The following is a 26,321-nucleotide window of genomic DNA, read 5'->3' as shown; positions in this document are numbered from 1 at the left end:
GTTTTATGAAACCACAAATAAATAATGAGGATATACTAACAGCAATGTATTGTCCCTTTTATCAGGTTAAATCATATCTATTATAAAACAATTAAGTTCAATCAACTGATAAAGTAGTAAACCTGGAAAGTAAAGGAACATTACTCCCCCTGTTGGACATTTCAGCAAGCTGTTCGTTGTGTTGATGAATGCTCCCTTCTTTCTCTTCTCCAGGCCTGTTATGCTATGAAGCATCAAAAAGAAAAATACCCTTTTTCAATGCGTCTTATTTCCCTCTTTATACCAGAAAACAGATCGTATTAAAGGCTCTACCACTTACTCTGCTTTCACTCGCAGTCACAAGTGTGCATATGACTACAAAGATTATATTTCAAAGCACACTTTTTGGGCTTAGACATAATAGACATAATTCAACATTGCAGTTTAACGGTTTGTGTTGTCAACTTAGCCGTCCTGTTTATGACTGTGAGAGACAGGGACAGTCCTGATGAGCAGTGTGTCCCTGTAACACTACCCCTCAGGGCCTCTGAGTGCTGAAATGTGCTTACAAGTGTAAACTGCTGTCCTTTTCCCCTTCTAACCTTATGTTACAGCAGAGAACCTGCAGGGAGCTGAACCAAGCCTGCCTGCTTGAGACTTAATGATTTGAATATGTGTATCACTCACTAATACTCAGTCATCTTTTCAGAAATGATTCTGCCTTAGAGCCTTTGTGAGCACTTTTTCTTGATTTTAATATTCAAAATAGTTTTGATGTGAGAGGACACTTTCCTTATTTTACAGTTAAGACTTTAAATGAATTGGACATCTGCTGTACATTGCATGTTACTGTACATGGCCTGTACTGTGGGTGGCTGCAGACATTGCAGAATAGCATTGACCTCTGAATTTTAGTATGTGTGTGTTAGCTTTCCATATGTTTAAACTTTTTGCTGTACCATAGGTATAAGGTTTCACAGTTTGCCTTCCTTCTGCGTGATCCTTTTAGAGACAGTCTTGGCTGTTAAAGTGTTTGTGCCATGTGTTGAACCACAAATTTACAGATAGGGATTTATCTTCCCCCTGAGCACTGTATCTCACTTCTAGTCCTCGTGCCTCCATTGACATTTGATTCTTCCTCATCCAGTGTCCTCTCTACTTCTGCCATCCACCCTCTGCTGTCTCCGTCCTTATGATACATCTGCCCTCGCTTATTACAGTCTCCCACGATTAGCTGCAGGAATCTCCTGCTCTGGCTTTGTTTTCACACATTGCTGAGAGTGACACAGAGGGGAGGGAGGAGAGAGGATGTAGAGAGGTGGAGGGGAGGTGATAGAGGTGATGTTCGTGGTCTCTATTCTCAAATGTCCTTTACATTGCCACTGTGGGTGTAGAGATACGTTTTATTTTCTGCTTGGAATCTTTTCAAATTAATGAGAAAGTTAGAGACCTTTCAAGCTGTTTATCTTCCACCTGCGGGGCCCATACTGGTTTCAGTCTCACAGAGGAAATAGTGGTTTCCCAGTGCGCCTGTTCGGGGTTGGAGATTCACTACGAAAGAGCAGCAGGAGGACCAGAAGTGCTATCAATGTGGAGCACAGGTAAGAAAGCAATTTATTACCATTTACTCTTGCGTGTGTCTGCTTCTATTTGAAATGATGCAGTACTGTCTCTGCACGGAGCGAGAACAAGATTTGCTTCTTCCTTTTGGAGCATATGCAAGCTAAAGATTGTGTGAGTTTTGGGTGCTGAAAATATGTAAAGATGCGCTCATAAATATACATTTGTTTAAAAGTATCATTGATCAAATGTGTGTATGTGATTTAATGATTTTCATACAGGGAGTACATTCTCGGCTCTAATATAACTGTGTCCCCTTAGAGCTGACTAATGCCATGACAGACCCACCTGTCTCTTGCTGCTCTCGCACCCAGACGGAACACTGCAAAGTCGAGAGACGCTGTTCTTATCTTGTGTGTGTGTGTGTGTGTATGTGCGTGCAGGTTTACATACAGTATGTGGGTCTGTTTGCAGGGCTAGTAGTAGCTGTTTGTGTGCAACTTGTTCATGATAGTTTTTGCATCTTCAGTATTATTTTTTATCAGAAAAAAGCGAGTTAAAAATGAAATGTTTGTCTGATAAGTGTGTGAAGGAGACTACACTCTGTAGCAGGGATGAAGTTGACCCTTGACCTCCGTGGAGATCATCTTCCACATCACTCTCAGCTGAGGAATGTCTTAGCTTCAGAAATAGACTATGATCTAAGGCAGAGATAATTACTTTGAACTGCTGAAGTACACTAAGCATTGCATAATAATGACACGCAGTGTGTGGGCCACAGTATTGTATCTGTTTGAAACAGCTCAACAGAAATGAATACAGCAACGTTTTAAGTGAATTGAATAATAATCAGAAGTGGTGCAAGAGAGTGATCTGAATGTGGTTGGAAAGAAGGGCGTTCTGTTCTCTGGTGCTGCTGTAAAAATGTCATGGATGTGTGACTGTATTACAGTCAACATCAACATTCTCCATCTCTGTTGGCAGGAAGGCACACCCACCTGTGTACACATGCACCCATGAATCCTAAAAAAACTGCAGACTCTCCTTATTTTCCCCTGGAAGCTGTATTGGCATAAAAACATTTTGAACTGAGAGTATGTCATACTTACAATGTTTGGCTGCAACTACAGATTCTTTCTTTATTGACTGAGCTGGGGATTTTCTTCTTTATCTTTTTAGAAACATGTCACAAAGCAGCCAAAGTACATCTCAGTGTCCCAGTGCACAAGTCTTGTCAAATGTTTTGTTTCGTTCAGTCGGCAACCAATAACCTGGAGAAATTAGATTTCCTGTTGTGTGAGCTTGATTAACAACTGCTGATAATATTCTCTCAATGAATTAATGCTCAAATTCTAAATGTACCACATCTGAAAAGGGTTGTGTAAATTTAAATATACTGCTGAGGATTCTTGTCGTGACATGAAAAAAAAAGAAAACAGTCTAACCTGTCTTTATTTATGACAAGCAGTTATATAATACTCTGGAAATCTGGGGCATGTTTTATATTTTTGTATGAAAATGGTTTCCAACTCTCTATCTGTTTCATACTTAGAACAGTATTTTTTTAACAACTATTTCCCATATTGACCTGTTTAAAACAGGTAGTCAATTACCACAAAGACAGTACAGTATTTAGTTACACTGAAATTGTCTCTATGGTGACACATTACTTTAAAGTTTCTTAACTCACCTTTTGCTCTTTTATGCATGTCAGTAAAGAGGGTTAACAACACCTACAGTTTAAAATCCACAAACAAAAGAATTTCAAATGTATTTGAAAAACTCACATCACTTGATTTATTTCAGTTTTTTTTCTGAGGACGTGCAGTACTGTACAGCTGGCCGTATTTCCTGCACATATCCACACCTGATCAATAGTCTAAATTTAGTGAGCTGATTATCCGTCACAGTTGCAAACTGATATGCTGAACCATCAGACTTGCAGGCTCGGGCCAGTTCAAGGGGAATGTAGAGGTCTTTTCATTCATACTGAGCTGGTTTACTCTATCGTCACTCTTTAGATGGAATATGTGCCTGACAGACTCAATTTTTGGTGAAGACATACATTGCTATATCCTTTTGTACTTTAATAAGCTGTGGTTTATTGCCTGCTAGCCCTGATTAATTCTTTGCCACATTATGGGGGGAGGGGTGTGTGTGTGTGTGTGTGTGTGTGTGTGTGTGTGTGTGTGTGTGTGTGTGTGTGTGTGTGTGTGTGTGTGTGGGGGTGGTGTTAGTATGATGATGCCTTGTGCTTGCCTTGTCCTTTCACCTTTGACCTTCATGGGCAGCCTCTAAATTCACCACCACACTGCCAGGAGACACCTCAAGAATGAAATGCGACCAAGGTGTGAACCCTGTATCAACAAAAAATCCTTTTAATGCACCACACAAAATTCCAGGGAAAAGAAAAAGGCAAACTAACATTTCCTGCATGCCCAAACTCATGAAATATGACGAGAATTTATGATCAACAGAAGTTGCATTTTGACACTGTGTTTGAGCTGTTGTGGAGGAGAGTGAGTTACAGTCTGTCTGGATTTCAGTAATTGTAGATTTACTGGGTTTTTCCCCTGCAGGAAAAAGAAAAGAAAGACAGATAATATCACTGTATGAATGGAGGAGTTTGGCGCTCTCTCTCCCTCAGGCTTGATATATCTCTTACATTTGACCTGCTGCACTTCGCCTGACTCTCTTTTCTGTTGACAATAAACACGTCCAGAAGGACATGCTTCGGTAAGTTTGTATTAAAGATCGTTTTCTGCATGAGATGCATATACTTCTCATACCCTCTCACATACCATGAATACTGAACCAGCTGTGCCTCATGTCTGTTTAGCCCCCCTTATTTAACCCTGTGTGTGTTGACATGGCTCTGGGGACAGTTTAGCCTCTCAGTTTACACGTCAATTTTCATCACAGAAATTTTCCAGACACCCAGCACCATCTAGCACCAGGGTCTTCTAAGCAGAAATACTCTGACAGTTTCCCAGACTGTGTTTAAAGGGAATCAAGCCTGTGTTGACCGATATACACCAGTAGAGGGCAGCATAGGCCAATCCCCATCCAGATTCAGAGCTGACCCAATCCCAATGTCCACCCTGTCCAACATCATGGACTTTAACGGCGTCAGGTGTGCAGTGTGTGGTTGAGGGCTTGAGTTAGTATTCAAAATTAGGAATGGGACACTATATATCACATGTTGCATGGAAACAAATGAGTCATTATATAATAAGAAAAAAGCCAAACTCCATTGAATATATAACTAAGCAAATTATTGACAAGTAAAATACTTCATGAATATATGACTGAAAAACACAAACAACTGTTCAAACATGCTATATATAACCCCATAGCAATAACAAGGCTACATGCAGTCACTAACAGGCAGCTGTGGCTCAGGGGTAATGTTGGTCTTTTCTCGGCTGGAAGGTCTGGGGTTCGACCCCCAGCTACTGCAGTCACATGTCAGAGTATCCTTGGGCAAGACACTGAACTCAAAATTGCTCCCACTACAGCGCCAGTGAATGGGATTAGTTATACTTAATACTGATACACTCTTTTCATTGCAGCCTCTGCCATCAGTGTGTGGGTGTGTATGTGTGAATGTGACATACTGTGTAAAAAGTGCTTTGGGTGGTCAGAAAAATAGAAAAGAGCTAAGCTCATGTCCATCTAACATTTAGTTAAACTTAAATAAATTCTGTCACATCAGTGCTTGCTTTGTCTAACCCATATACTCCTGTAAAATACTTGCTTTAATTATGTTTAGGGCTGGACATGCACATCCTTTACATAACCAAAATGTGATTCGCAAAATGTGTGTAAGAAAAGTTCACACCAGAGTCCTCATGAGCCTGAGGATTCGACTGTGGGACAGCACTAAGCAATCACACACTTAACAGGAGTGCACTTCAATGTCCATGAGTGTTGAATTCGGGATTCAGCCTTTGAGTCCCCTCACTTCCTTTATATGTGTTTGTGTGTGTGTGTTAACATGTAATAATGACATTCTGGGACTTCACATTTAAAATTGGTTCCCAAAAAGCTACCTTTTTGGAGGCAATGACTTATTTTGTTGTCGCAGTGCAATGGTTATTTTATAACTAAGTTTGTTGAAATGTTCTGTTTAAAAAAAACAAGTTATTACTATCTACACAATGTTTCTTGTTCTGTACCTATACCAAGGCAAACTCTAATAAAAATCAGACTCACTTTTAAGTCAGCGTTGAGGCTGGGCGTATGATACCTAGAGTGTGAGTCAATGCAATGTCCTCACAAGCAACATTACCAAGTCTGTGTGTGTAGGTGTGTTTGAAAAATAGCTGACAGGTATCGTGATGCTCACACCGCAGAAAGAAAAACACGTATGTGGTGAAAATCCACTTATCTCTCCTAACCTCACCATCTTGAGATAGGGTAGCTCTGAGGTGCAAAACAAAGTCAGAGTAAATTATTATTTGATTTTTACAACAGATGAGCTTGGCATGAAACACTCCTGACTGAATTTTTTTGTTTATTAATTTTTTTTGACTGAAGTGGAGTAATTCTTCAACATTTATTTTAGATTTCTTTTAAGCGTTATGTGTGAAGCGTTAAGAAGTCAAAGTATGTCTAGATAGATAGATAGATAGATAGATAGATAGATGGATAGATACTTTATTGATCCTGAAATTCGGAATTCTAGATTTGTAGTCAGCAATTCAACATACATAAATCTCAAAGTAGGTCTCAATGGAAATCATATTCCCCTTATACTTAAGTCCAAATTCGGAACCATTTTCCACGCATTTTCTTTGCTAGATACGGACCTGTAAATTAAAGCACTATACTGTGTTTTTTTTTTAAATTTAATTTCCGCTAACATGATTGCACAAGGATTTTAGAGAAATACTTCTAACAACTGATGTGGAAATGAATAATGAAATTATGTCAGATCATTAATCATTAGAAATGTTCCCCTAGTGGCCACTTAACATGTCTCATGATGACTGCCCATACAAAGGTGATTTAGGTCAGCACATCATCTTTAGATTGATTGATCTGTAGCCAAGGGCAACCGAATGGACATAATAGCCCAATTTCCTTGTCTCTTTCCCCTGACTTCTTACTCCTTGCTCCCTCTGATCGCTTACCTGTCCTGTATTACCATCTGTCTTCCTCCCAGTGGTCTTCACCCACCTGGACTCCCCTACTCTTCTCTCCTCTGCCCCCTCCTTCCTCTCTGTTCTTAACTTTGGATGATACAGGATCTCCACACTCCGATTTCACCTTCTCATCATGACATCCATTAATGTGGCGCTGGGCCCTGGGCCCCTGTTGGCCCGACAGCACATTAGTACTCGGCCCATTGAACACCAACAAGGACTGGCTCTGAATTATTGATACCAACACAACTAATGAGGAAACCCTATCTCAGCTCTTTTTTGCTGACACACAAACACACACACAGATGCTCAAGGAAGGACTTGCAGGCTGAAAAGTATTGATGATAACTATTGTTCCAGCTGCTTGTGTCCCATTCTCAAAAACTAATATTCTTGGTGCTTGGTCAATTTCCTCTGGACAAAATTGTTGTTTGTTTGTCTGTTTCATCCAAGTTCCCACAAACTAGAATTCTGCCTATCCTCTAACTTTTTGTCACTCTTTATTGCTGTTGCAGATGATGGATCTTGGTTGTTAAAGTGGGATTCATGTGCACCTTTGGTAACAGCTATTATATATTTCATAACACCAACAGCTTTGAACCAGTGGATTTCACCTTACGAGTCACAACGTGCTTGTGTCACCTCATTCTGCCAGTGTTTACATACAAAGGGCTTAAATGTAGGCTGTGGAGCTGCTGTGTAGAGGAGAGGTATTGGAGGTGTCAGCCACCCTCTTTAGTATTCACTCCAACACCCTGTGACTCACAGCCTCAGCCTGAGAGCATGAGAAGGGTGGCTGCAGCGGTGGGGCGGGGTGGGGGGGGGGAGACAGAAGGAGAGAGGAGGACAAGACGAGGCACTATGAACATCAGGCAGCATTTTCTGTAGCCTCAGGCTCACGTGTTTGTATCTGTGTGTTTGCAAGCATGCCCGCCCAAGGGGATTAATTTTTTGACAGCTTTGTTAAGACGTTTCTTAGGCATTGAGTGTCTCAATAACGCTGTGGCTGTGTGATTTAAAAAAAAAAAGTCACTCTCTAACTATCCTTGAAGAAAGAGAGGGAGAGAAGGAGTAGTGCTCTGACGTGACACCAGACGTTTGTTTGAGTGGCTTCTTGGTTTAGGAGAAGTGGACCGTAAGAAGCGGGCTGTGAAGCTTCTCTTTAATTAGTGAGTGCATTGCTATGGTCCACAATTCTATGCAGCCCCTCTCCTGTGTCTGACCGTCTCTGTCTCTGTATTCCATCCTCCTGGTCGTCTCTTCTTGTCACTCCACATCTCTTCATCGCTCTGTCAGTTTGTATTTAGTTTAATCTCTGCCCCTCCTTCTTCTGCTTCCTCCGCTCTGTCGCTTTCCATTTCATCTCTCCCATTTTGCTTGCCAACCCTTATACGCCCCCAAACTCCCAGTCCTAAAATTCCAAACACAGAGTTGATAAAATGCATAACCTTGCCAGGACAGGTGAAGAGGAAGAAGGGGTTAAAAAGAAAAAAAACAGAGCCAAACAGATGAAAGGTTAATCCTTTAACAAGTTCACATACACATGGAGCCAAAGGACAGAGAGAAAGAAGAGGGGGTTGGGGGTGGAGGGGATATTAAACAGATCTGACAATAAAGGCTTCCCTTAGGGCGGAGACGGGTGAGAATAATAATGGAAATGAAAGGGAGAAACAGTTTTTTTTGGGAGGGAAGACAGCATTTTCAGTCAAGCTCTGTCTCTCCTTTATGACTTCCACTCTGCATGATGACAGGCGTGTGCTGCCGTTCCCATTGGCTCAGGCTTCCACCAATCAGAGCAGAGGCATGTAAGGTGCCTTTAGGTTATACACAACCCCAAAAAACAAGAAGCAGAGAGAGGGAGAGAGAGAACCAGGGGAAGAGAGAAAGAGAGGGAGTGTTTGTTTTACAGCAGGTACCGTCTTTGCACGGAAGACATCTGAAGCTGCCTTTGATTTTACACTGTTTGAAGAGATTTGCTTGTCAGCTGTTTGTTGGAGACCTCTGCAATTCCTCCTGGCTTCTGTGAAGAAGAAGATCTTGCTTCTGTAGCCTCCCCTTGTGATTGGCTGTCACACTTTAGGCTCCCCCTTCTCTCTCTCTCTCTCTCTCTCTCTCTCTCTCTCTCTGACTCCCCTTTTCTCTCTCTCCTCTGTGGTACAAACCCCCCTCCATACTGTCCTCAGGCTTACCTGAGCCATAACTGCAGAGACACTGGACCTCCCTCCTTCTCCTCCTTCTCCACACACACACCACGACACGCTGTCTCTCTCTCTCTCTCTCTCACACACACACACACACACACACACACACACTCTGCTTTCTACCTGGAGAGTGCAGGCGCAAGAGACGGCATGTGCAGCAGCAGCAGCAGTAGCAGTGTGTCCTCACATCCAGCGCTGCCTCTCTGAGTTGCCTCTTTCTTTAGAGTGAGGAGGAACTCTGAAAGACATTTTGGAGCCATTGTCCCTTTGGCGAAACAAGGAGACAGGGCAGCAACACAGGGACACCAAAGGCAACACTCAGCATGATTTTGGGTGAGTGTTTTTTTTTTTCTAAGTATGGGATTTTGGAGGGGTCAGGCATGTTGCTAGATCAGTAATCCCTACCTAATGTTAACCACCAGCAGCTCTTTATTAACAGTCTGATCTGCTTGGTGTCCACTCCACACAGACAGACATCTGTCCATGCTAAATGATGGGATGGACCTTTAAATCATGGTTAGTGCTTGTAATTACGTTAATTGTGTGTCATTAATATGGCAGGTGTGAGTGATGACAAGGAAGGTCATGGTTTTTAGAGTCGGGCTGTATCATTATAGGTTGTTTGGTCACATGACCAGGCTCCACCACTGTCATGTCCTGCAGGAAATAGTAGCGGTGGTGATTTCTGATAAGTGATTTAAAGATTTAGACTGAGAATTACCCAAAGTTAGGATTTATTCTTTACGGGATTAGATTATTTACAACCTCTTTTCTTCAAAACATGTCCCTCCAGCATTTTTAACCCTTTATGTGCCAATATGTCGTCACAAATGGCATTTTATTCTTCAAGAAAACATGAAATATTTAAGTGTGACTTTGCAGCAGTGTAGCTTTAAGTTTTTATACAGGCTTGCTCTGCTCTGAGTCAGCCAGCGTTTTCTTCTTTAGTATTCAGCTCTCATAGTGGCCATGTCTGAGAGAGGGGATTCTGTGTGGTCTCTGTGCTCTACACACAGAGGATGGGTACTTCCTACTGTAAGTCCTGTAATATGACTGATCTTTGATGTGTTCATGTGTGGATAGGAGGAACTTGTGCGTACGTGTTTGCACGTCAGCTTGTGAAAGTGTTCTCAAGTCTATTAATTTGTGTACAGCTGTGAGGTCATTTGTGTGTGTGGATTTGTTTTGGGTGTGTGTAGATGTGTGTGTGTGTGTGTGTGTGTGTGTGTGTGTGTTGCTATGTTCTCTGCTGTAGAGGCCACTTTGTTTTAACGCATGCCTGGGCTGATTCAGGCGCAGCTCTGCTCCTCTACTCTCCCGGCAGGCATGTTTTTCAGGCAGACATCTCTAATGATTATAGGGAGTCATGTAGTCTGATGTGTGCAGGGTTTTGAAGAGTGTGCATTCCCATGAGCTTCAGGCTCTGAGCAAGTCAGTGAAGTTCATGTCTCTGAGAATAAATCTAATAAGGGCAACATTTGCACAAACTCAAGTTTCTTTTGTTTGTTTTCCAAGGAGGTATTTCTATCTTTTTTTAATAGCCTTTTTCGCACAGGCTACATTTCCAATTTCTTTCACTGGACATCATGGGACATTTACCTGACTTCAGCATCATTTAACAGTTAGACAAGCACAGTCTTGATCAGGGTGCAGTTAGTACAGCTCCCTCTTGTAACTGATATTTGGCTAGAATGTGTTAACAGCAGCTTTAACCCCCAACAGCTGTCTGCTGCAAAAAAACACAAGTAAGATTCGTTCATCAGAGCAATGCTTTTAGCTTAGGGTAGTTATTATCGTGTGTGTGTATTTTAAGTGTTGGCACTATACTTTGGGTCGGAGCAATAAAACATGGAATGCGACTTTTGTTGTGCTGTACTATGAATTTGCTTTCGCAGACAGTCTGGATCTGTTAATTTCAGTGAATGTAAGGCAGATCTTTTTAGCAGAATGAATTATGTTTAGTGAAGATAATGCACTGTGGCTCAGATATACAAAAGCTGTGTTAACATCCCATCGTATCCCTCAGATAGGTGTCTTCCATAATTTCTCAGATTTCCCAGAGCCTAACATTCTGCTCCATTAGCATGATGATGTGGCTGCTGAGCGATTTGGCATTTCTTGCTTTCCTCCTCTGAAAAGGGCAATGTCATTGTAATGACCTTTACAATCCTGATGCACACTGATGTGGACCTCCAGTCAGCAAAATTCCTGATTCAGATACAAATCTGCAAGGATGTGATAAAAACCTTTGACTAATTGCGATGTTCATTTTTTTGGTTTTAAAAATTATCTTTAAAACTGTATGTGTCTGATGTGTTTAAGGCATGAGTATGTGTGTGAAAATGTCTTGCACAATGGAGTGTGTCCATATAGCATCTGTATTCGTCTATTTTTTTCTTATCCTCGGTATGACCTTGAGAAAATGACCTTCCCTTGTTTTGCTGTGCCCGGCGTTGTGTTCACAAGTCCATGATAAGTATCGTCGCAGGCAGTCCGGGGGCCTTGGCAGAGGTCTTTGGCTGCTGTGATAGCGATGACAGTCCTTATACTGATAATGGCAATGGACGTGTGGTTGAATTGTATACAAAGCTGCAGGCAGCCAGCTTAGCTCCCTGCCTGTCATGGGCTTTGCACCAAGTTATGGGGCTGCTGCTGTATGTGTGTGTTTTCTTTAAAAGCATGTGTGTATTATCTTGGCGGAGAACAGAGTGAGGCAGCTGGAGAACAATGGCAAACTGATAGAGAACATGATCATTTGGTTTCTGTTGATGTGAAGCATCTCGATTGGCAGTTGCATCATTGTTGCCAGCCGCCATGTTGTCGAAAAAGCCTTCAATGCGTTAATTGCGCACACTAATGCCTGAAGGAAGCTCATGGTATTGAATCTTCTTTTAGAGGATGGAAGTCTTTTGAGTCTTCTCAATCACAACTAAATGGGTAAATAATGTTAGTATGACATGTCTTCTTTTACATTTCACTTTGTGAACTTCATCCTAAAGTTTGTGCGGTCTCTGTCACGATCATTTCCGGTTTGGATGTTGCTTTGCATCTCATCTGTCCTGTCCGTGTGAGTCAAAGCTGACCTCCTGAGCTCAGGGCCACGCAATCTATTTCTCTCTTTGTCTTTGTGTTTGCGTGTCCACATCAGCCTCATCTGTCTTCATAATGTCTGTTTCTCTGTTGACCTGTCTGCATAGCTATCGCTCATTCCATTCACCCAGATACCCCTCCCCCATTTTCTCCAACACACACTCACCTGGTGCTCGAGGTCAAGTCAAAGACACACACCGGACACTATGTCTTTGAGCTGATCAGCAGTTTTTTTTTTTTTTGCTCCCCATTTTCCCCATGACTGCTCTGCTCTCTTTGTTTATGTCAAAGTGACACAGTAATTATAACTCCTTAATGAGCCAGATATTTGGTATGCATGGCACAGCGTTTCCCCTTAGGCTTCTTTGCATACCCAAGATATGACTAGGAACGCTTTGGTGCGGCTTCATTCTGCAGTGAAACATGCTGGATAAACTTTGCATGCATACTTCTTTAGGCTTTAGCAAAAGTGAGATACAAACTTCTTACAAGTGAAACTAAATCTCACAAAGTAATTCTCAGCAAATTTGGATTGTTTTGTTGTTTTAATTTAACATGAAAAAGAAAGGCAGCTACCAACTTCAAACCCCACAGGGTGATGTACAGAATAACCAATTTTCTGTCAGTAGGAATATGCTTACTTGTGGCTGTGGCCAAGTATTTTGTGATGACATTGTCTACCTTGCAGTAACTTCCTGTATATGTCAGGCCCCTATTAATATGATTTTTTTTTACCCAATGTTCACTGCCATTTCCTACTAATAACATGACATCAAAGAAACAACAATAACAATTCAACAGTTATGGAGCAGATCATACATACTGTATGTACTCACACTCAACTTAATATATCAAATAGATTAAAAACAGCATTACAATTTCCCCTGCAATTTAACAATTTGCTTTCAGGTGAAGACTACAGCCCAAGCTTCTTTAATCTTCATGCATGTTTCCCTGTAACTTAGTCTTTCCAGGCTGTTACAGTTTGAAAGCTTCTTTATCAACATTATCAATGACGGATCATCTGTCCTCTTCCAAGATAGTCTAAAAGCTCTCCTGGCTCGCAGAAGTCCAAAGTCCAGCAGTTTAGTGTGTTTCTGTGTTTGTATAAAGTCCTCCAGATATATTCCAGATTAATGTCACTGAGTTTGACATTTAAAAGGATTCTGGTGTTAAAAACCTCAGTCAAACATTTTGTAATTTACTCCCAGAAAGGTTGAACCTGGCTTAAAGCTCTAGTACAGGGGTCTAGAATATCAGCACGCATGTGATGAAGTTTGACAGAAGTTATGTAGGCCTACATTCTCATCAACCATTTTTATAGAAGTCATTTATATCTTCTTGTTTATCAGTTTTCCAAGTATTGAATTCTTCTAGTGTTGATGCTTTAGTATGTGCCACCTCATTGAGAATACTTATTCATAATAATCCTCATTAGAATAAGCAGCATATCTAAGGTGTGAAAAGGGTTTATTTGATTCTCGTCTGAAGTGAGACCTTGTGATTTGGCTCTGAGGGGATGGTTTGCACCACTCTTCCTCTCCTCTCTTCTTCCTCTATAGTCTGACTCTCTTCTTGTTTCTAGAGCGATACTCCTCAGTCAAAAAGCCACTATAACAGGTCTCTTTCCTTCTTCCTCTTCCCTCCCTTCCTCTTCTCTATAGCTCCATTTGTTTATGCTGGAGTGACTGTGTGTCAGCAGGTTGTCAATACTGTCTGTAAGAGCCTATAATGAATAGGCCTGTTATTGGACTGGTCGGAAGGCAACCCATTGTGTCTGTGAGTGCATCTGTGTTTGTGTGCGTGCGTGAGGCCTGCGAGTGTGTGTAGCACTGCAGAGGGAGCAGAAGGAGGTGGAGGTGTCACTGCTTCATTGGCCTCACTGCAGTGCCCTCTGTCAAAGAGCAGTCACTGTGAGAAAAAGGGCCCGAATGGAACACGAGCATGCATGATTTAATTTCCTGAATTACAATGATGAGGCTTTTTCTTTACAAAACACGATGTACTTGTAGACATGGTGGAGATTTCCACAACATGCATACACTTGGATTAAAAGTACTGTTTAAAGCGACACACACCAATGAAGGCACCTGCCATCACCCACAGCTACCCGCTGTTACTCTGTGAAGCACAAAAATGCACCTGTGCGTGATTATGGTGTCACATTAGTGCATTCACCAAGACAGCCCGGTTGACTACTTACTGGGAATCCTGGGGCTACAAGACACCTGGGAGTTGAAGCCTGGAAAATGTTCTGTATGCTTCAATAGCCACTCTGATCATAAAGTGCGAAAGGGGAACAGATGATTCTTCACACTGCAGCTCTAAAGTGTTAGCAGAGGAAATGTTGCCTGGAATTTGATGTCGTTTCTTTTCTGTTGTCTTTGAAATACTTGAAGAAATTAAGTTGCAGCACAAAAACACGACAGTAACCTCCATCAGTCCTCTACTATTTTGTTTCATAATACATAGTTTTGAGCAAAACACTCATTGAGAAGTAAAATATAACAGTTTGATAGTTGGTTAGGATACAAAATAATTTGAACTCCATATAGAATTTATGATATTGGCTGAGTGGAGCACACATTTTAATATCCATATTTAACACTGGGACATCAATTGTGGCTCATTCATTGTGAAGTAATGTTCTTTAAGATTTTCTTTGTTTCTGAATCTTGGGAGCTTCCGATGAGTTCTTCCCTGACACACCAGGTGCACTCTCTTGCCCACAGGTGTTGGATTACCTTGTACCAAACATTTGCCTGCATGTCTGGCTTTAAACGGTTGGCTTGCATTGCTACACACACCCTCCCCCCCCCCCCCCCCCCCACCCCCACCCCCACCCCCAGTATAACAGAAACACATTTTTAAAAGCTGCTCAGTGAGAACAGTACCGTGCATTAACTGTGTTGCAAGGGCAATTGATTTTGTTTGCACACACTTTAATTGGTACTGAAATAATACTCAAGTAAAGATGTGAACTCTTTTACTGACATACTCAGGTTTAGTATCGTGCGTACCTCCATGTGTGGGCAATTTTCACATTTAACTTTTTACACTTGCCTTGTTCCTTTTTTTAATTCAATTACCTTGTGTTGCACAGGATGGTTTATTGCAACATAATCAGGTTCATTTGAATATTAGTCCTCAATGTTTTGTTCATGTTGAATCCAGCCCTTGTGTTTTGTTTTTGACCAGCCACGCTCATCAAATGTAAAAACTGTTTTATTGATCGGCTGATGGGAAAACTCAGTCACAGTGTTGGGAGGTGCATGAATAATAATTTCCCAAACAGCAGCCAAGTATAAAAAGGTTGAGCAAAGCTAACGTTTGGCAGCGATGGATGTTGCATTAATCATGTCTGCTCTATTTCTGAGTGCTCACTAGAGAAGAGGTTTCGAATGGGGGGGGGGGGGGAGCAATGGATAAAATGGAGTGAAAAGTGTCCTCATGAAAGAGAATTAGCTTCACGCAGCTCCTGGGGAGGGAAAGAGGAAATTCCTCTGAGTGCTGTTGAGATAGGGTTTCACACAAAGACCAAAAGAGAAATCAATTCTCCTTGAGATGCAGCAAGGTCATTTCAGAGGGGGCATGGCTGGATGGCTGGAGAGGAGGAAGCAAAAAAAAGGAGGAGGAGGAAGTTGATGAGGAAACCAAAGAACTAGGTAGCGAGAGTGAGTGAATAGTGTAGGAGAAGAGAGACTTAAGGGAGCAGTGAATGGATAAAGGCAGAGAGGAAATGAGCAAACAGAGACATAAGACAAAGACTACTGCAGATCTGGGTTAGGGTGATGATTTTTTTGTTAAAACTTGCCTTTGGGGAGAAATAGATGCTTCCTTCAAACCGGGAGCATTGAGCGGCAGTCTCTCTGCATCATCTGACTCATGCAGGGAAGAAACATTAGCAGTGTATCAGACACGCTTGTAAATCTGCATAAACTTTACTTATTGCCACAAGGACATCTCCTCTCTCTGTGACCTCATCCATCTAAACAGCTCGCTCCTTACAACTACAGGGTTAGCCAGGGACACAGACTGAATGAATAGTAGCTTTGGCTTCCAAGAAGCCCTGAGCTAGCTTTTAATCCTTAATGTTACATGAACGGCTCAAAATAGCCTAAATCTCCACCCCTTCTGCCTTTCCCCTGCCAACTAAATCTGCTCCAATGTGTTTTAATGGTGTGTATAAACGCTGATTGAATGCAGAGAGCCTTGGTGATAAAAAAGGTGGCGGTATAGGTTGAGCCCAGACCTGCCTTTTAAGGCATCTTGCCCATCTATACAGACACTTTAACCACACTTAACTGAGGTCTTCTTTGGTGAATGTTTCAGTGCAATGTTGGATGGTAGCTGGGGAAGCCTCTCGAGCAGGTAGTTATAGGACCTGCGTGGTGCAGGGCTTAGTGCAAGTGTCTGGTATGCACACCTGTCTCCACACAAGTTCTTCCCTGAACAAGCAGCCCTGCGTCTCAAAGAGAGAGAGAGAGATAGAGAGAGAGAGAGAGAGAGAGAGAGGAGGGGTGGGCCCTGCCAGGACCTGCACCACTGCTCCCTGCCCCTGCCTGAGGGAGGAGGGGGCGGGAGGAGGAACAAGGGAGGATAAGGAGGGTGAGGTGCCAGAGGTGTGGATTAGAAGGCTGTAAGGGACACACAGGTAATGTGGTATCTGAGGTCATCCATTTACAGTGTGTTACTGTGTTTATCACAAGCTGTGTTTAGGGCTCGTGGTTTTTATTAAATTAATTTAGTGGAAAGATTTTTGAGCTTGTGGTTTACAAAAATCAATGTGCAGACATTAGCCCGTTGTGTATCCTACACTCAGTTTGTTTTCTTGCAATTTTAATTTAAATAAGATTTGAAAAGCTTCTAACACAGCATTAAAATAAGGAACACTTGGCATATATTATATATTATCATGGAGGTAGCTGCAAAACATAAATCAAGTGACCAGAAACTCATAAATAATAAAACAAACAGCCAGAGCAGAAATAAAATCATATCATACCTCTTTGGGTCATATTTCAGGGTCCCTTCATCACAAATCAGACAGTCTATGTCTATTTTTTGTCTTTTTCACTTTAATGTCATCCAAGAACTGGTCCCAGAGAGACAGCAATTCCTCTTATATGTCACTCATTTGTAGCTATGTTGTTCAAGAAGATGTTTCCACCAACCCATTATTTTAATTCTGGAGCATTCTGCCTTTTTATCTATCTAATTGGATATATAACAGAAAATGAAAATGACTTACAAGGATTACTGAAACAAACCAAATTCTTAGCATTTCTTGTACCTGAATCTTGAGAAGTGAAGTTACCCATTTAAAACAAACAAAAGTTTACTCTGTTGAGTTTGGAGGAAATCTTAAATCACTTGCCTATGCTTTCCCCCTTCTTCTTCTTTTACTGATTTAATGAGTTTGGACACAATTTTAGGCCATTTGGAGCTGAGTCATTACACAAAAAGGATTTAGTATACCTCATAAAACTGGAATACTTGTGTTATACTGTGTTTTCCCTGTTGTAGTTTCTTGAAGTCGATGACGTCATTGTTACATTAATCGGCTAAACTTCTTTTCCGACCAGGTTAAATCACTATCTCCAGTCTCTACTAGTATAGATTCTTGCAATGCAGTGGAGTTCTCTTTCATGGAATAAATGCATGGGGGAACTCCTGCTTTCAGCATAGACTGCAACTAAAACACTGGTTGTTGTTGTGGTTCCGGAGAGCGCTGATGAAATGTAACAAATGGAAGGGCAGAGAGGAAAGAAGGAAACAAGCATTTCCATAAAATTAGCATAGTCAGTCTGGGTATAACAGCATAAACAAAAGCAACTTCACATTGCATTCTTCACATCTGAATAATTTCGGTTAATGTTGAGGCTTGTAATGGGATTGCTTATTAATTTAACATCAGGGTTGACAGCATGTTTGTGCAAAGCACATATGCATTTTATAAGCAGCGCTCCTGCCTTTATGCAACATTTTCTCATCTGTGCTTGTGACGGCTTGAGTAAATGTGAGAGATTATATTTACAGTAGCACCATGGATGGTTTTGTCTCTGCGCAGGACCAATAATCACCAGGCAGCCAGCACCACAAATCTTCATTAGAGGATTAGCCGGTAGGGAGACAGCTTGTGTTCTTTTGCTTTTATTGTCAACGCCCAGTGTTTCCAGCCTGCGGTTCTCCCTGTCTTGTCGTCTTTGCTTAAACTTGTGAACATGGCTGCAGCTCACACATTTACTTTTCTTTCCTAATTTTTGTTTTTTGGCCTCACTCTTAACCCCCCCCTCGTCCTATGTCTTTCTAACGGTCTTTCTCCCACATATGATTAAACCCTCATGTATGTAACGCTCACATGTCCTGTCAGTTCATCCCCTAGAGGTGCATCAGCTGCCCACTGGGCACCCATACTCAAGACAGAACAAATTAAGGTCACTCTAGGGAGAGCCGAGCCAGCAAAGGACAGCGCGTTCTGCCAACTGTGTTTGTGTGTATGTGCATGCGTGGACTTTTCTTTTGTCTCCTCCGACCTCTAAAAGGTGGCACAACTCCAGAGAGAGCCACTTTCCAATAGCTCCTGTCCCACTCAATGGAAAACTGACCCTCATTGCAGCATTTTTGCAGGATAAAAGGTGCCATCCTGTCCCTTTGAATTCAGACTAGAAAACAGGGTGATGAATGCTCTTTTGAAGGCTCTTTGATATCACCTTATGAAGACTACCAGATTTGATTCCCTCTGTCGCCTGCTGGGAGTTCTGTGACTCATCTGTGGCTGTTGTTGGCCCATCAATGTTGTTGTGATATCTGAGGGTTCCTTTTACCACACTAGTGGTTTACAGCAGCTACAGAAATTTAGCAGGAAACGAGTAATGTTTATGTCAAAAGTCTAGACATACAAATACAAATTTAGAATAATTTAATTCTATGACTTTTACTGGACATCTGTCTGTACTGTTCAAGTCCTGTCACTGTGCCTTTTCTCTTGTTCAACCTTTTAGCTTGTGATTAGTGGTAGCAATTTTGTCATAGTCCAGAGGCCAAGTGGTCCAAAAGTTCCAAAAGGGCTTGTCTCTGCCAGTCAGGGCCTCAGACCTCACCCTCAAGGGCAATATCGTATTCTGCCTGACTGTGTGCCTGTGTAATCCATCGCTGCAGGGAGGGTGACCTTCACAGCAGGCAGCCTCACAGCCGGCTGCGGCACGGGCACTCAGGGAAGAGGACAGGCTGGCTAAAAAGGGTGCTGGGGGCAGGACAAAGAGGTTCTTTGATAATTAGCCTTTCATATCACAATCTCTATGATCTGTATGTGTTTGTCCTCTCTCTGATGCTGCAATGATGCATATTAAAGTGATTTTTTTTTTCTGAAAAAGGGGAACGTTTTTTTTTTAATTCCAAAAAGAAAAGCATAATCATCTTGCCTCCATTCAACCCCAGACTGTGGTGGATTCGTTTTTCATGAATTTCTATTTGGGCAAGCATTTCTTGTATATTTTTTCCTCTAAAACTCCTCTATGTCAATCATCTTTTTAGCTCCATAATTCCTAATGGGGTATAGCTTGATCTTGACCTAGTCCTAACCGAACTCATCATAGCAGCTTCCTGAAGCTTCCTCTCTGTGTTGAAGACATTTCCTTTATCATGCAACATTTGCTGAGCATCCCGTGCTCCCCGCTGTCTGAGTAAAGGTGAAGCCAGAGCCAGAAAAAAGTTATTGACAGTCATGTGAGGAGATGACGCAGCCAAATAAGTCCCTGCTCATGAATGATGCATGTCTCTATCGGCCCTGATGGAGAAAGCGAGCAAAGCTGGATGACAGCTAGGGTGCTGTGTGTGCATGGTGCAGAACAAGGTGAGACTCTTTGTAGTACAGCCCCCGCTCTTTCTCTCTCACTCCTTCTTTTTCTCCATTCCACTTGCTCACAAACACTCACACAATCAGGAGTTCTCAGCGGAGCTGTTACTCTCTTCAAGTCTCCCCTGAGCCTGCAAAGCCACACGGTGACCTTAGAAATGCTCTTCTCATCTGGTGCAGTCTCTCCCTCTACATCTCCTCCACTCCGTCAGCCACCCTTCGGACTCCCTCTCTCCTTCCCCTGCTCTCTTTCAGCTTCACCCTCTCTCGCTAAGCTCCTCTATTTTCGTCTGAAACAATCACTGTATTTTCCGACTCACTGCCCTGCGCTGCCGCAGTCTGAGTCTGAGTCTCTGATAGCAGGACAGAGAGAGGAGAGAGAGAGAAAGATGGGAGTACAAGGTGGTGGGCGTGGGATGCAGAAACAGGAAAGGCTACATAATGGTTTGTTGTCGTCGTCACTGGAGCGTCACATCTGTGTGTCCTCTTAGCAGCAGTGGAGCATAACAGCACAGTCTGCATCGCCTAGGCTTTCTACCACAGAGTACAGTGCCATATACAAGCATTCAGTGTGAACATGCATCCTGTATCATAATTATTAAGTGGAGATAATAATAATTTACAGTAATGTCAGAATGCCCCTGTGCATTTGGCTCTCCATACCAGCATACTCAAAGTAAAAACAAGAATAAAGCCAAATATTTTTATTTCATTTTTATTTTTATTTTTAAGCCATTAGCAAATATTGAAACCAACTATTAAGTTGAGCTCACATTTGCCAGGTTTTCCCAACCTGGGGGTCCTGACCCCAAGTGGGGTCGCATCGAATTCAAATGGGGTTGCCTGAAATTTGCATTTATTGATGGATTAAAAAATATATATATATTGAACACATGCTATACTGTCAGCCATAGCCAAAACCAAAACAAGAAACTTGTAGAGTCTCTATCTGTCTTGTGCAGATATGTCATCGCAGCCTTTCTTCCTCTGTCCACAATAACAAAAAGCCTAAATGTGGTTGAAAGTGAATGCTACTTGCAACACAGTAGAAAAACTATAACATGATTGAAAACAATTTTTTTTTTGCGAAAAGGTGTGTGTTTTTGATGTCTGGGGTTGCCAGAGTTTTGTGAAGTCAGCATGGCACCATCAGTATTTTTCAGGCTTTTGTACAACATCAGGCCAAACGAGCTGCTAACTTAAGCTAACTGTTAACACTCGCTAGCTCAGTCCCGGCTAACTCTCAGTGGCGGTTCTAGACCACTTTTACTGAAGAGGCTGGGGCAATTTTTTTGTCTGAGGGGCCCATTCAACCCAGGACAAAAATAGACAAAGATGATTTCACTTAATATAAAAATAAAATAAATTACTATAATGGTGGTGGTTTGAAGGGGGTGACCATTCTATTAATGTATCTGTGGTTGACCCACATTTGCTCCACCTTTCGCTTCATCAAAATGATGTTGGCTCCTGCCCAAATCGCCAACGCTATCTCTACATCTCTAGTTGTTGAAAAGTCACCTGACTTTATCTGCTGCTCCTATGTCTTGTTGTTTTTGGCTGTTTTGTTTTGAGATCTTCATCAGTGGGGAATTTAAATCATCATTGAAAACACAAGTTTAATGTAGTCCACTGTCTCACTCTGGTGGCTTTAAATAAATACTCAGATGGCAAATATAGGAATTAAATTGGACATTCTACATTTAAAATTAATAAGAAAGGTAAATGTCTTATGAATAATTAAAAAAAAAATCCTCAGTCCTCTTGTTGGGTTTGGCCCCAAGCATGCGTACATACTGTATGGTAAAACCACCCAAACAAAATCAAAAATCCCTCCAAGAATTATAATGGTTCGCTGATATATGCATGACATTTTAGCACAGTCCACATTTCCAAAATAAAAGCCTGTATATTGAAATTCAAATGATAACAATCACCTGCTTGTTTCTTGTGGCTGTTTGTACTGTCACAGATACTAACCACTCCACCATCTGATCCTTTCTTTGGACACATTTGCAAACATGTATACACACATTTTCATATGTCAGCACTGGCCTTAGGGGCGGCATCAATATTCAGTGACTGTGAAACTCTGATGCCTCCGGTACAGACGAGATAGGGTACTATACTGGAAGGATAATAGCCAGTGATAAACTACCTCTTGAGACGCAGCTACATTGATTTGGACAGAGTGTTAGTGTAAGGGAAAGTTACAGTGATAGATCTTAACACTTAAGCGGTGGACCCAGTGAGCATTTGAATAACACATTTAGCATGGGAACAACATTGTTGAGGAAAGCCATCAAGGCTCAGATTATTAGCAAGTGGCTAATGCAGTCGGCCGGTTTGTAAAGCTGTGGAGCCCTGCACCACTCAAACACACACATCAATCTCACTAACAGTGTGTGTCAACATTTGCCATGATTACCATACTAATCCTAGAGCGACACACAGGAGACCACAGTAGATCACTACATTCACACATCTCAGATGGTTTTTTGTTTTTTTAACACCAAAACACTTGTTTTTACTCATAACCAGCTGCTGTTAATATGATATGTTTTTACAATCAACTCAATGTAAATGGAGGCTGAAATTCCTGTTATATTTGTCATCACATCTACGTGTACAAGCACACATTCAAACAATGAAGCTCTGCAGTTGCTATTCATGCACCAATTTATAGCACATCAGCGATAATGTCATGCAAATGTGTTTGTGTTAGAGATTTCATGGTGTCTTTGTGGAGCACTGGGTGCCTGCAGGGTAAATGGAGGACTATAGCATGTGTATGCTTCAATGGGTACATGAATGTGTTAGAATATAAGCCATTGGTTAAAATTGTAGGGCTCTGATAAATGCAAAATATAAATGTGAGGAAAGATCAGACGTATGGTGCAAAGGAGAGGGCTCCTCATGTTGGCATGAATTCAATGGATCTGATTGGTGTTGAATTTGACATTTCAGCCTGTTCTTGAATTAATGTGCTGCTAACTGGCATAAGCAACTGATTAGACTACAGTACATTTCATTATGAAAAGAACGGACTGTTCATGGTTTTTGTGTGTGTTTTTTTTTTTACCGGATGTAAAACTAAAAAAGTGATGGAACGTGATGAGTGGTGGTTTAGTTCCAGATCATGTTTTTTTATATTCTACCAGAAAATATATATCTAAAAAAACATACTTAATTTACAAAATGCAAAATGTGCAAAATCAAAATTAACATGAACATGACACAGAAAATATGTGAATTCTTCTTTTTCCATCTATCGAAAGGTTTTCCTTCTCTGAGACCTTTTAGCCCTGATCAGTTTGTTTCACCAATTTGGCACAAAAACCTTAATATAAAAATAAATTAAACACTTATACTGTCAAAACTGAACATGTGGCTTTAAGTGTGAACACCAAGAGAACTCCAAAATACATACCTCTACATATCTGTAACAATGCAGCTGATTATATCACAGCTGTTTATGTTTACATAAATGATGCTGTGAGTCAGATAAATCTCTGACAGCAGCCTGCAGCTGATGAATTAAGCTGCTTTGTGTGACAGTAAGACCTGATAGCATTAACCTCGGCCATTAATTATACCATTAGTAAATCTATCCAATCGTTTTGAGACAGACTTTTGACATAATGTGCTTTGTGCTGTGTGACGTGGAAGCCCCACTGACCTCACAAATTCTGTCCTGTAGACTGCTTAAAAAGACTTTGGATAAATCCTGGTGAGTTTTTCCAAAATAAAACCAACTTCATCCGACATATTGACATTAGAAGCAACATTGATCAAGAACTCACTTCTGCAATGTTGAGTGGATGTCAGAAATAATTATTTCTGTTTTGACATTTTTCACTGTCACCTGGTCTCTTGTTGTCTGAAATGTGCTGATGCTGCACATCCTAGTTTCACACATACACACCCCCACCATGGTACCATTGGACTGTCCTCTGGTATTAATACATAAAGCTGACAATGCTGAAGCACTGCATGCATGTCACACTGTCACAGCAAAGCGAGCAAAGGAGAAAAAGCAAGAGAGAGAGAGAGGGAGGGAGGGAGGCTAATTTTGGATGCACAGCCTGTGGAGTTAGGATAACCATCTTTTCTGCAGCTCTTCTCCACCACAGTGTTTGTTCAATTACCATTTACTGCAGGGAGAGAGAGGGAAAAGGGGGAGAGGGAGAGTAGGGAAACAGAGGATGAGAGGAACAAGGGCAATGTAGGGAGAGGAGGAGGCTCTCAGTGATTCAGGGGATGAGGAAGTAGAAGCGCCAGAGTTTTAGAAAAGAGAATAAAATTCAGAGAGGAGGGAGGGGAAAAGCACAAACATTCTTTGCACAGCGGCAGGGAGAGAGCAGAGGACACAGGGTGAGATGTGGTGCAGACCTGACAAGCAGAGCAAACACACACTGTCACATAAAGGTGTCAGGTACAGTGTCATGTCCCTGCAGAACATGACAAACTCTGCTCAAAAATTCCAACGGTGCACACAACATAATCTCATGCTTGAGCAGTAATAAACAGAAAACTGATGCGACATAATTTCTTTGTAAAACAATCTACTACATGCAGGCCTTCTGTCATAAAGCACCGTGACTCTTTTTGCTTTGATAAGTGTCTTCAGCTGCGATTGTAGCTTTAAAAAAAACTTTATTCAAACAGACTTCCCAGCAGCTCCCTGCATAAAGTCCCAACCATACCAAATTGAGATAAACAGAAATATAGCTCCAGCATCTTCTCATATCTCCCTCTCTTTCCTTCCTTTCCCCCTTTTCTAAATCCTAATCCCTCCGTCCCTGTCTTTCCACAATTCCCCCCTTCCCTCTGAAGTCTTTCTACCTCTCTCTCTCTCTCTCTCTCTCTCCCTTTCGAGCTGGCTCTGGCTCCAGTATAGCGAGCAATTACAGAGATGATATCCACTGTCAGTCAGCAGCTCACAGATGAAGCCGGACCTCTTTAACATGCTAATGGAACGCCAGATTCAATCAGGCCTTTGTATGGCAGAGGGGAGGGTAGCGCTGCTCATTAAAAAATAAATCATAATAACAACGAAGGCTGAACTGCAGAGGCAAACAGCACCTCAGCCACAGCGATGAACTCTCTATTTACCCATGTCCTGTTTAAAAACACTCCTGGACTGTGGTCCTGCTTTTCTACCCAGCGCCCATCTTCTGATTTGCACCAGTGGTGTGGAAGCTGGAAGGTGGTGCGGAGTATGTATGGGACGAGGTGGAGAATGGTATGGTGTGTGAGCGTGCAGACTCCCTCAATCATCTGACAAACAAAAAGAGACTGTCAAGTCAGCACACTGTCCTGTCTGCCTTTCTCAATCTTTGCCCCTCTGTTCTCTCTCCCCCCAAAAACACCCCTGCCCACACACAGACATGGGACTCTCTCTCTCGCTCTCTCTCTGTCTCTCTGTCACACACACACACACACACACACACACACACACACAAACAGACACGCACACACAAAATCCACACAGCTGATTTGTGTATTTCTTCTGCTCCAATGAGTGCACAAGGTCATCTAATCATCTGATGAATTCATGCTCTCAGCTAAGGATCTTGTTTAAAATAAGACCCCTGACTCACGGGATAAAAATCATTGTTCTCTTATTTCTGTGAGATATATTGCAACATGGAACAATGTAGAAAAAGAATACAAGATTAAGGATGTAATTATATATTCATATGATTAAATAAAAAATAAAAAATCTTTTTCTTATTGTTTGGAAACCTTAGGGTTTTACTACATTTGGTTCAGCTCTCACAACAACTTTAACAAAGTAATTGAAACGTAGAACACATGTTTTTAGAGCTAAAACAAAAAGTTGTTTGTGACAGTTGTTCTACTAACATGTTATTAACATTTTTTGTGCTGTTTAAATGTATGTTTAGTCAGTGGGATAAGCCCTTTGATTGTAACACTGTACATGTGCTGAAGGTGTAGCCACTAAAAGTATATATTGTCAGCCTTAGTAGGCTTTAATACTAGGTGATTATATGACAGTCCAGTGCACCACTGTTGCACTGTTCCTGATACAATCACTTTGATTTTGTCGTTGGTGAAATAATTCTTCAACCAAAGTGTCCTTAAATGTTAACTATAAGGTAAAGTTTGCTTCTTCTCTTCAGAAGTGTTTTGCTTTACAGGGTCGAACCTCTGATGTAACTCAGCTGTCACATTAAACAAGCATATTGCACCATATTCAGCGTCTGATATCCTCATTACTCTCATTACCATGCTGCTTTGGATAGCTTTTCAAAAGCTTGGCACTCCTTTCATCCATTCTATACGCTTTGTATAAGATCTCCCCACGGGGGTTTGATTCATAGATGCTCACTACCTTTATTTTATTCATCATGCATCAACACCGGAGAATGAAAGTTTGTGTGAGTAAGCGTGTGCAGGTTTATGTCCATGTGTCTACAGACCAGAGATTTATTATAGCCAAGATCAACCACAGCTCAATGA

The 26,321-nt window shown here is 41.6% G+C and overlaps 1 protein-coding gene across 2 annotated transcripts in view; it reads left to right on the top strand.

The window, feature by feature from the left end:
* Positions 1 to 1,337: 1,337 nt before the first annotated feature.
* Positions 1,338 to 26,321, top strand: part of znf385a (zinc finger protein 385A) — a 64,326-nt gene continuing 39,342 nt past the window's right edge. The window contains exon 1 of one of the 2 annotated variants that reach the window (XM_065961360.1): positions 1,338 to 1,580. In XM_065961360.1, coding sequence (XP_065817432.1) covers positions 1,568 to 1,580 — 13 coding nt within the window. In that variant the 5' untranslated portion in view covers positions 1,338 to 1,567. Of the gene's footprint in view, positions 1,581 to 8,546; positions 9,221 to 26,321 lie in introns of those variants that run through there. The other variant, XM_020634339.3, reaches the window with a different exon arrangement.

This window comes from Labrus bergylta, chromosome 12 (genome assembly GCF_963930695.1).
Source record: "Labrus bergylta chromosome 12, fLabBer1.1, whole genome shotgun sequence".
Taxonomy (NCBI): domain Eukaryota; kingdom Metazoa; phylum Chordata; class Actinopteri; order Labriformes; family Labridae; genus Labrus; species Labrus bergylta.
Note: the sequence above shows the minus strand (reverse complement) of the source record. Positions and strands in the feature narration are given on the sequence as shown.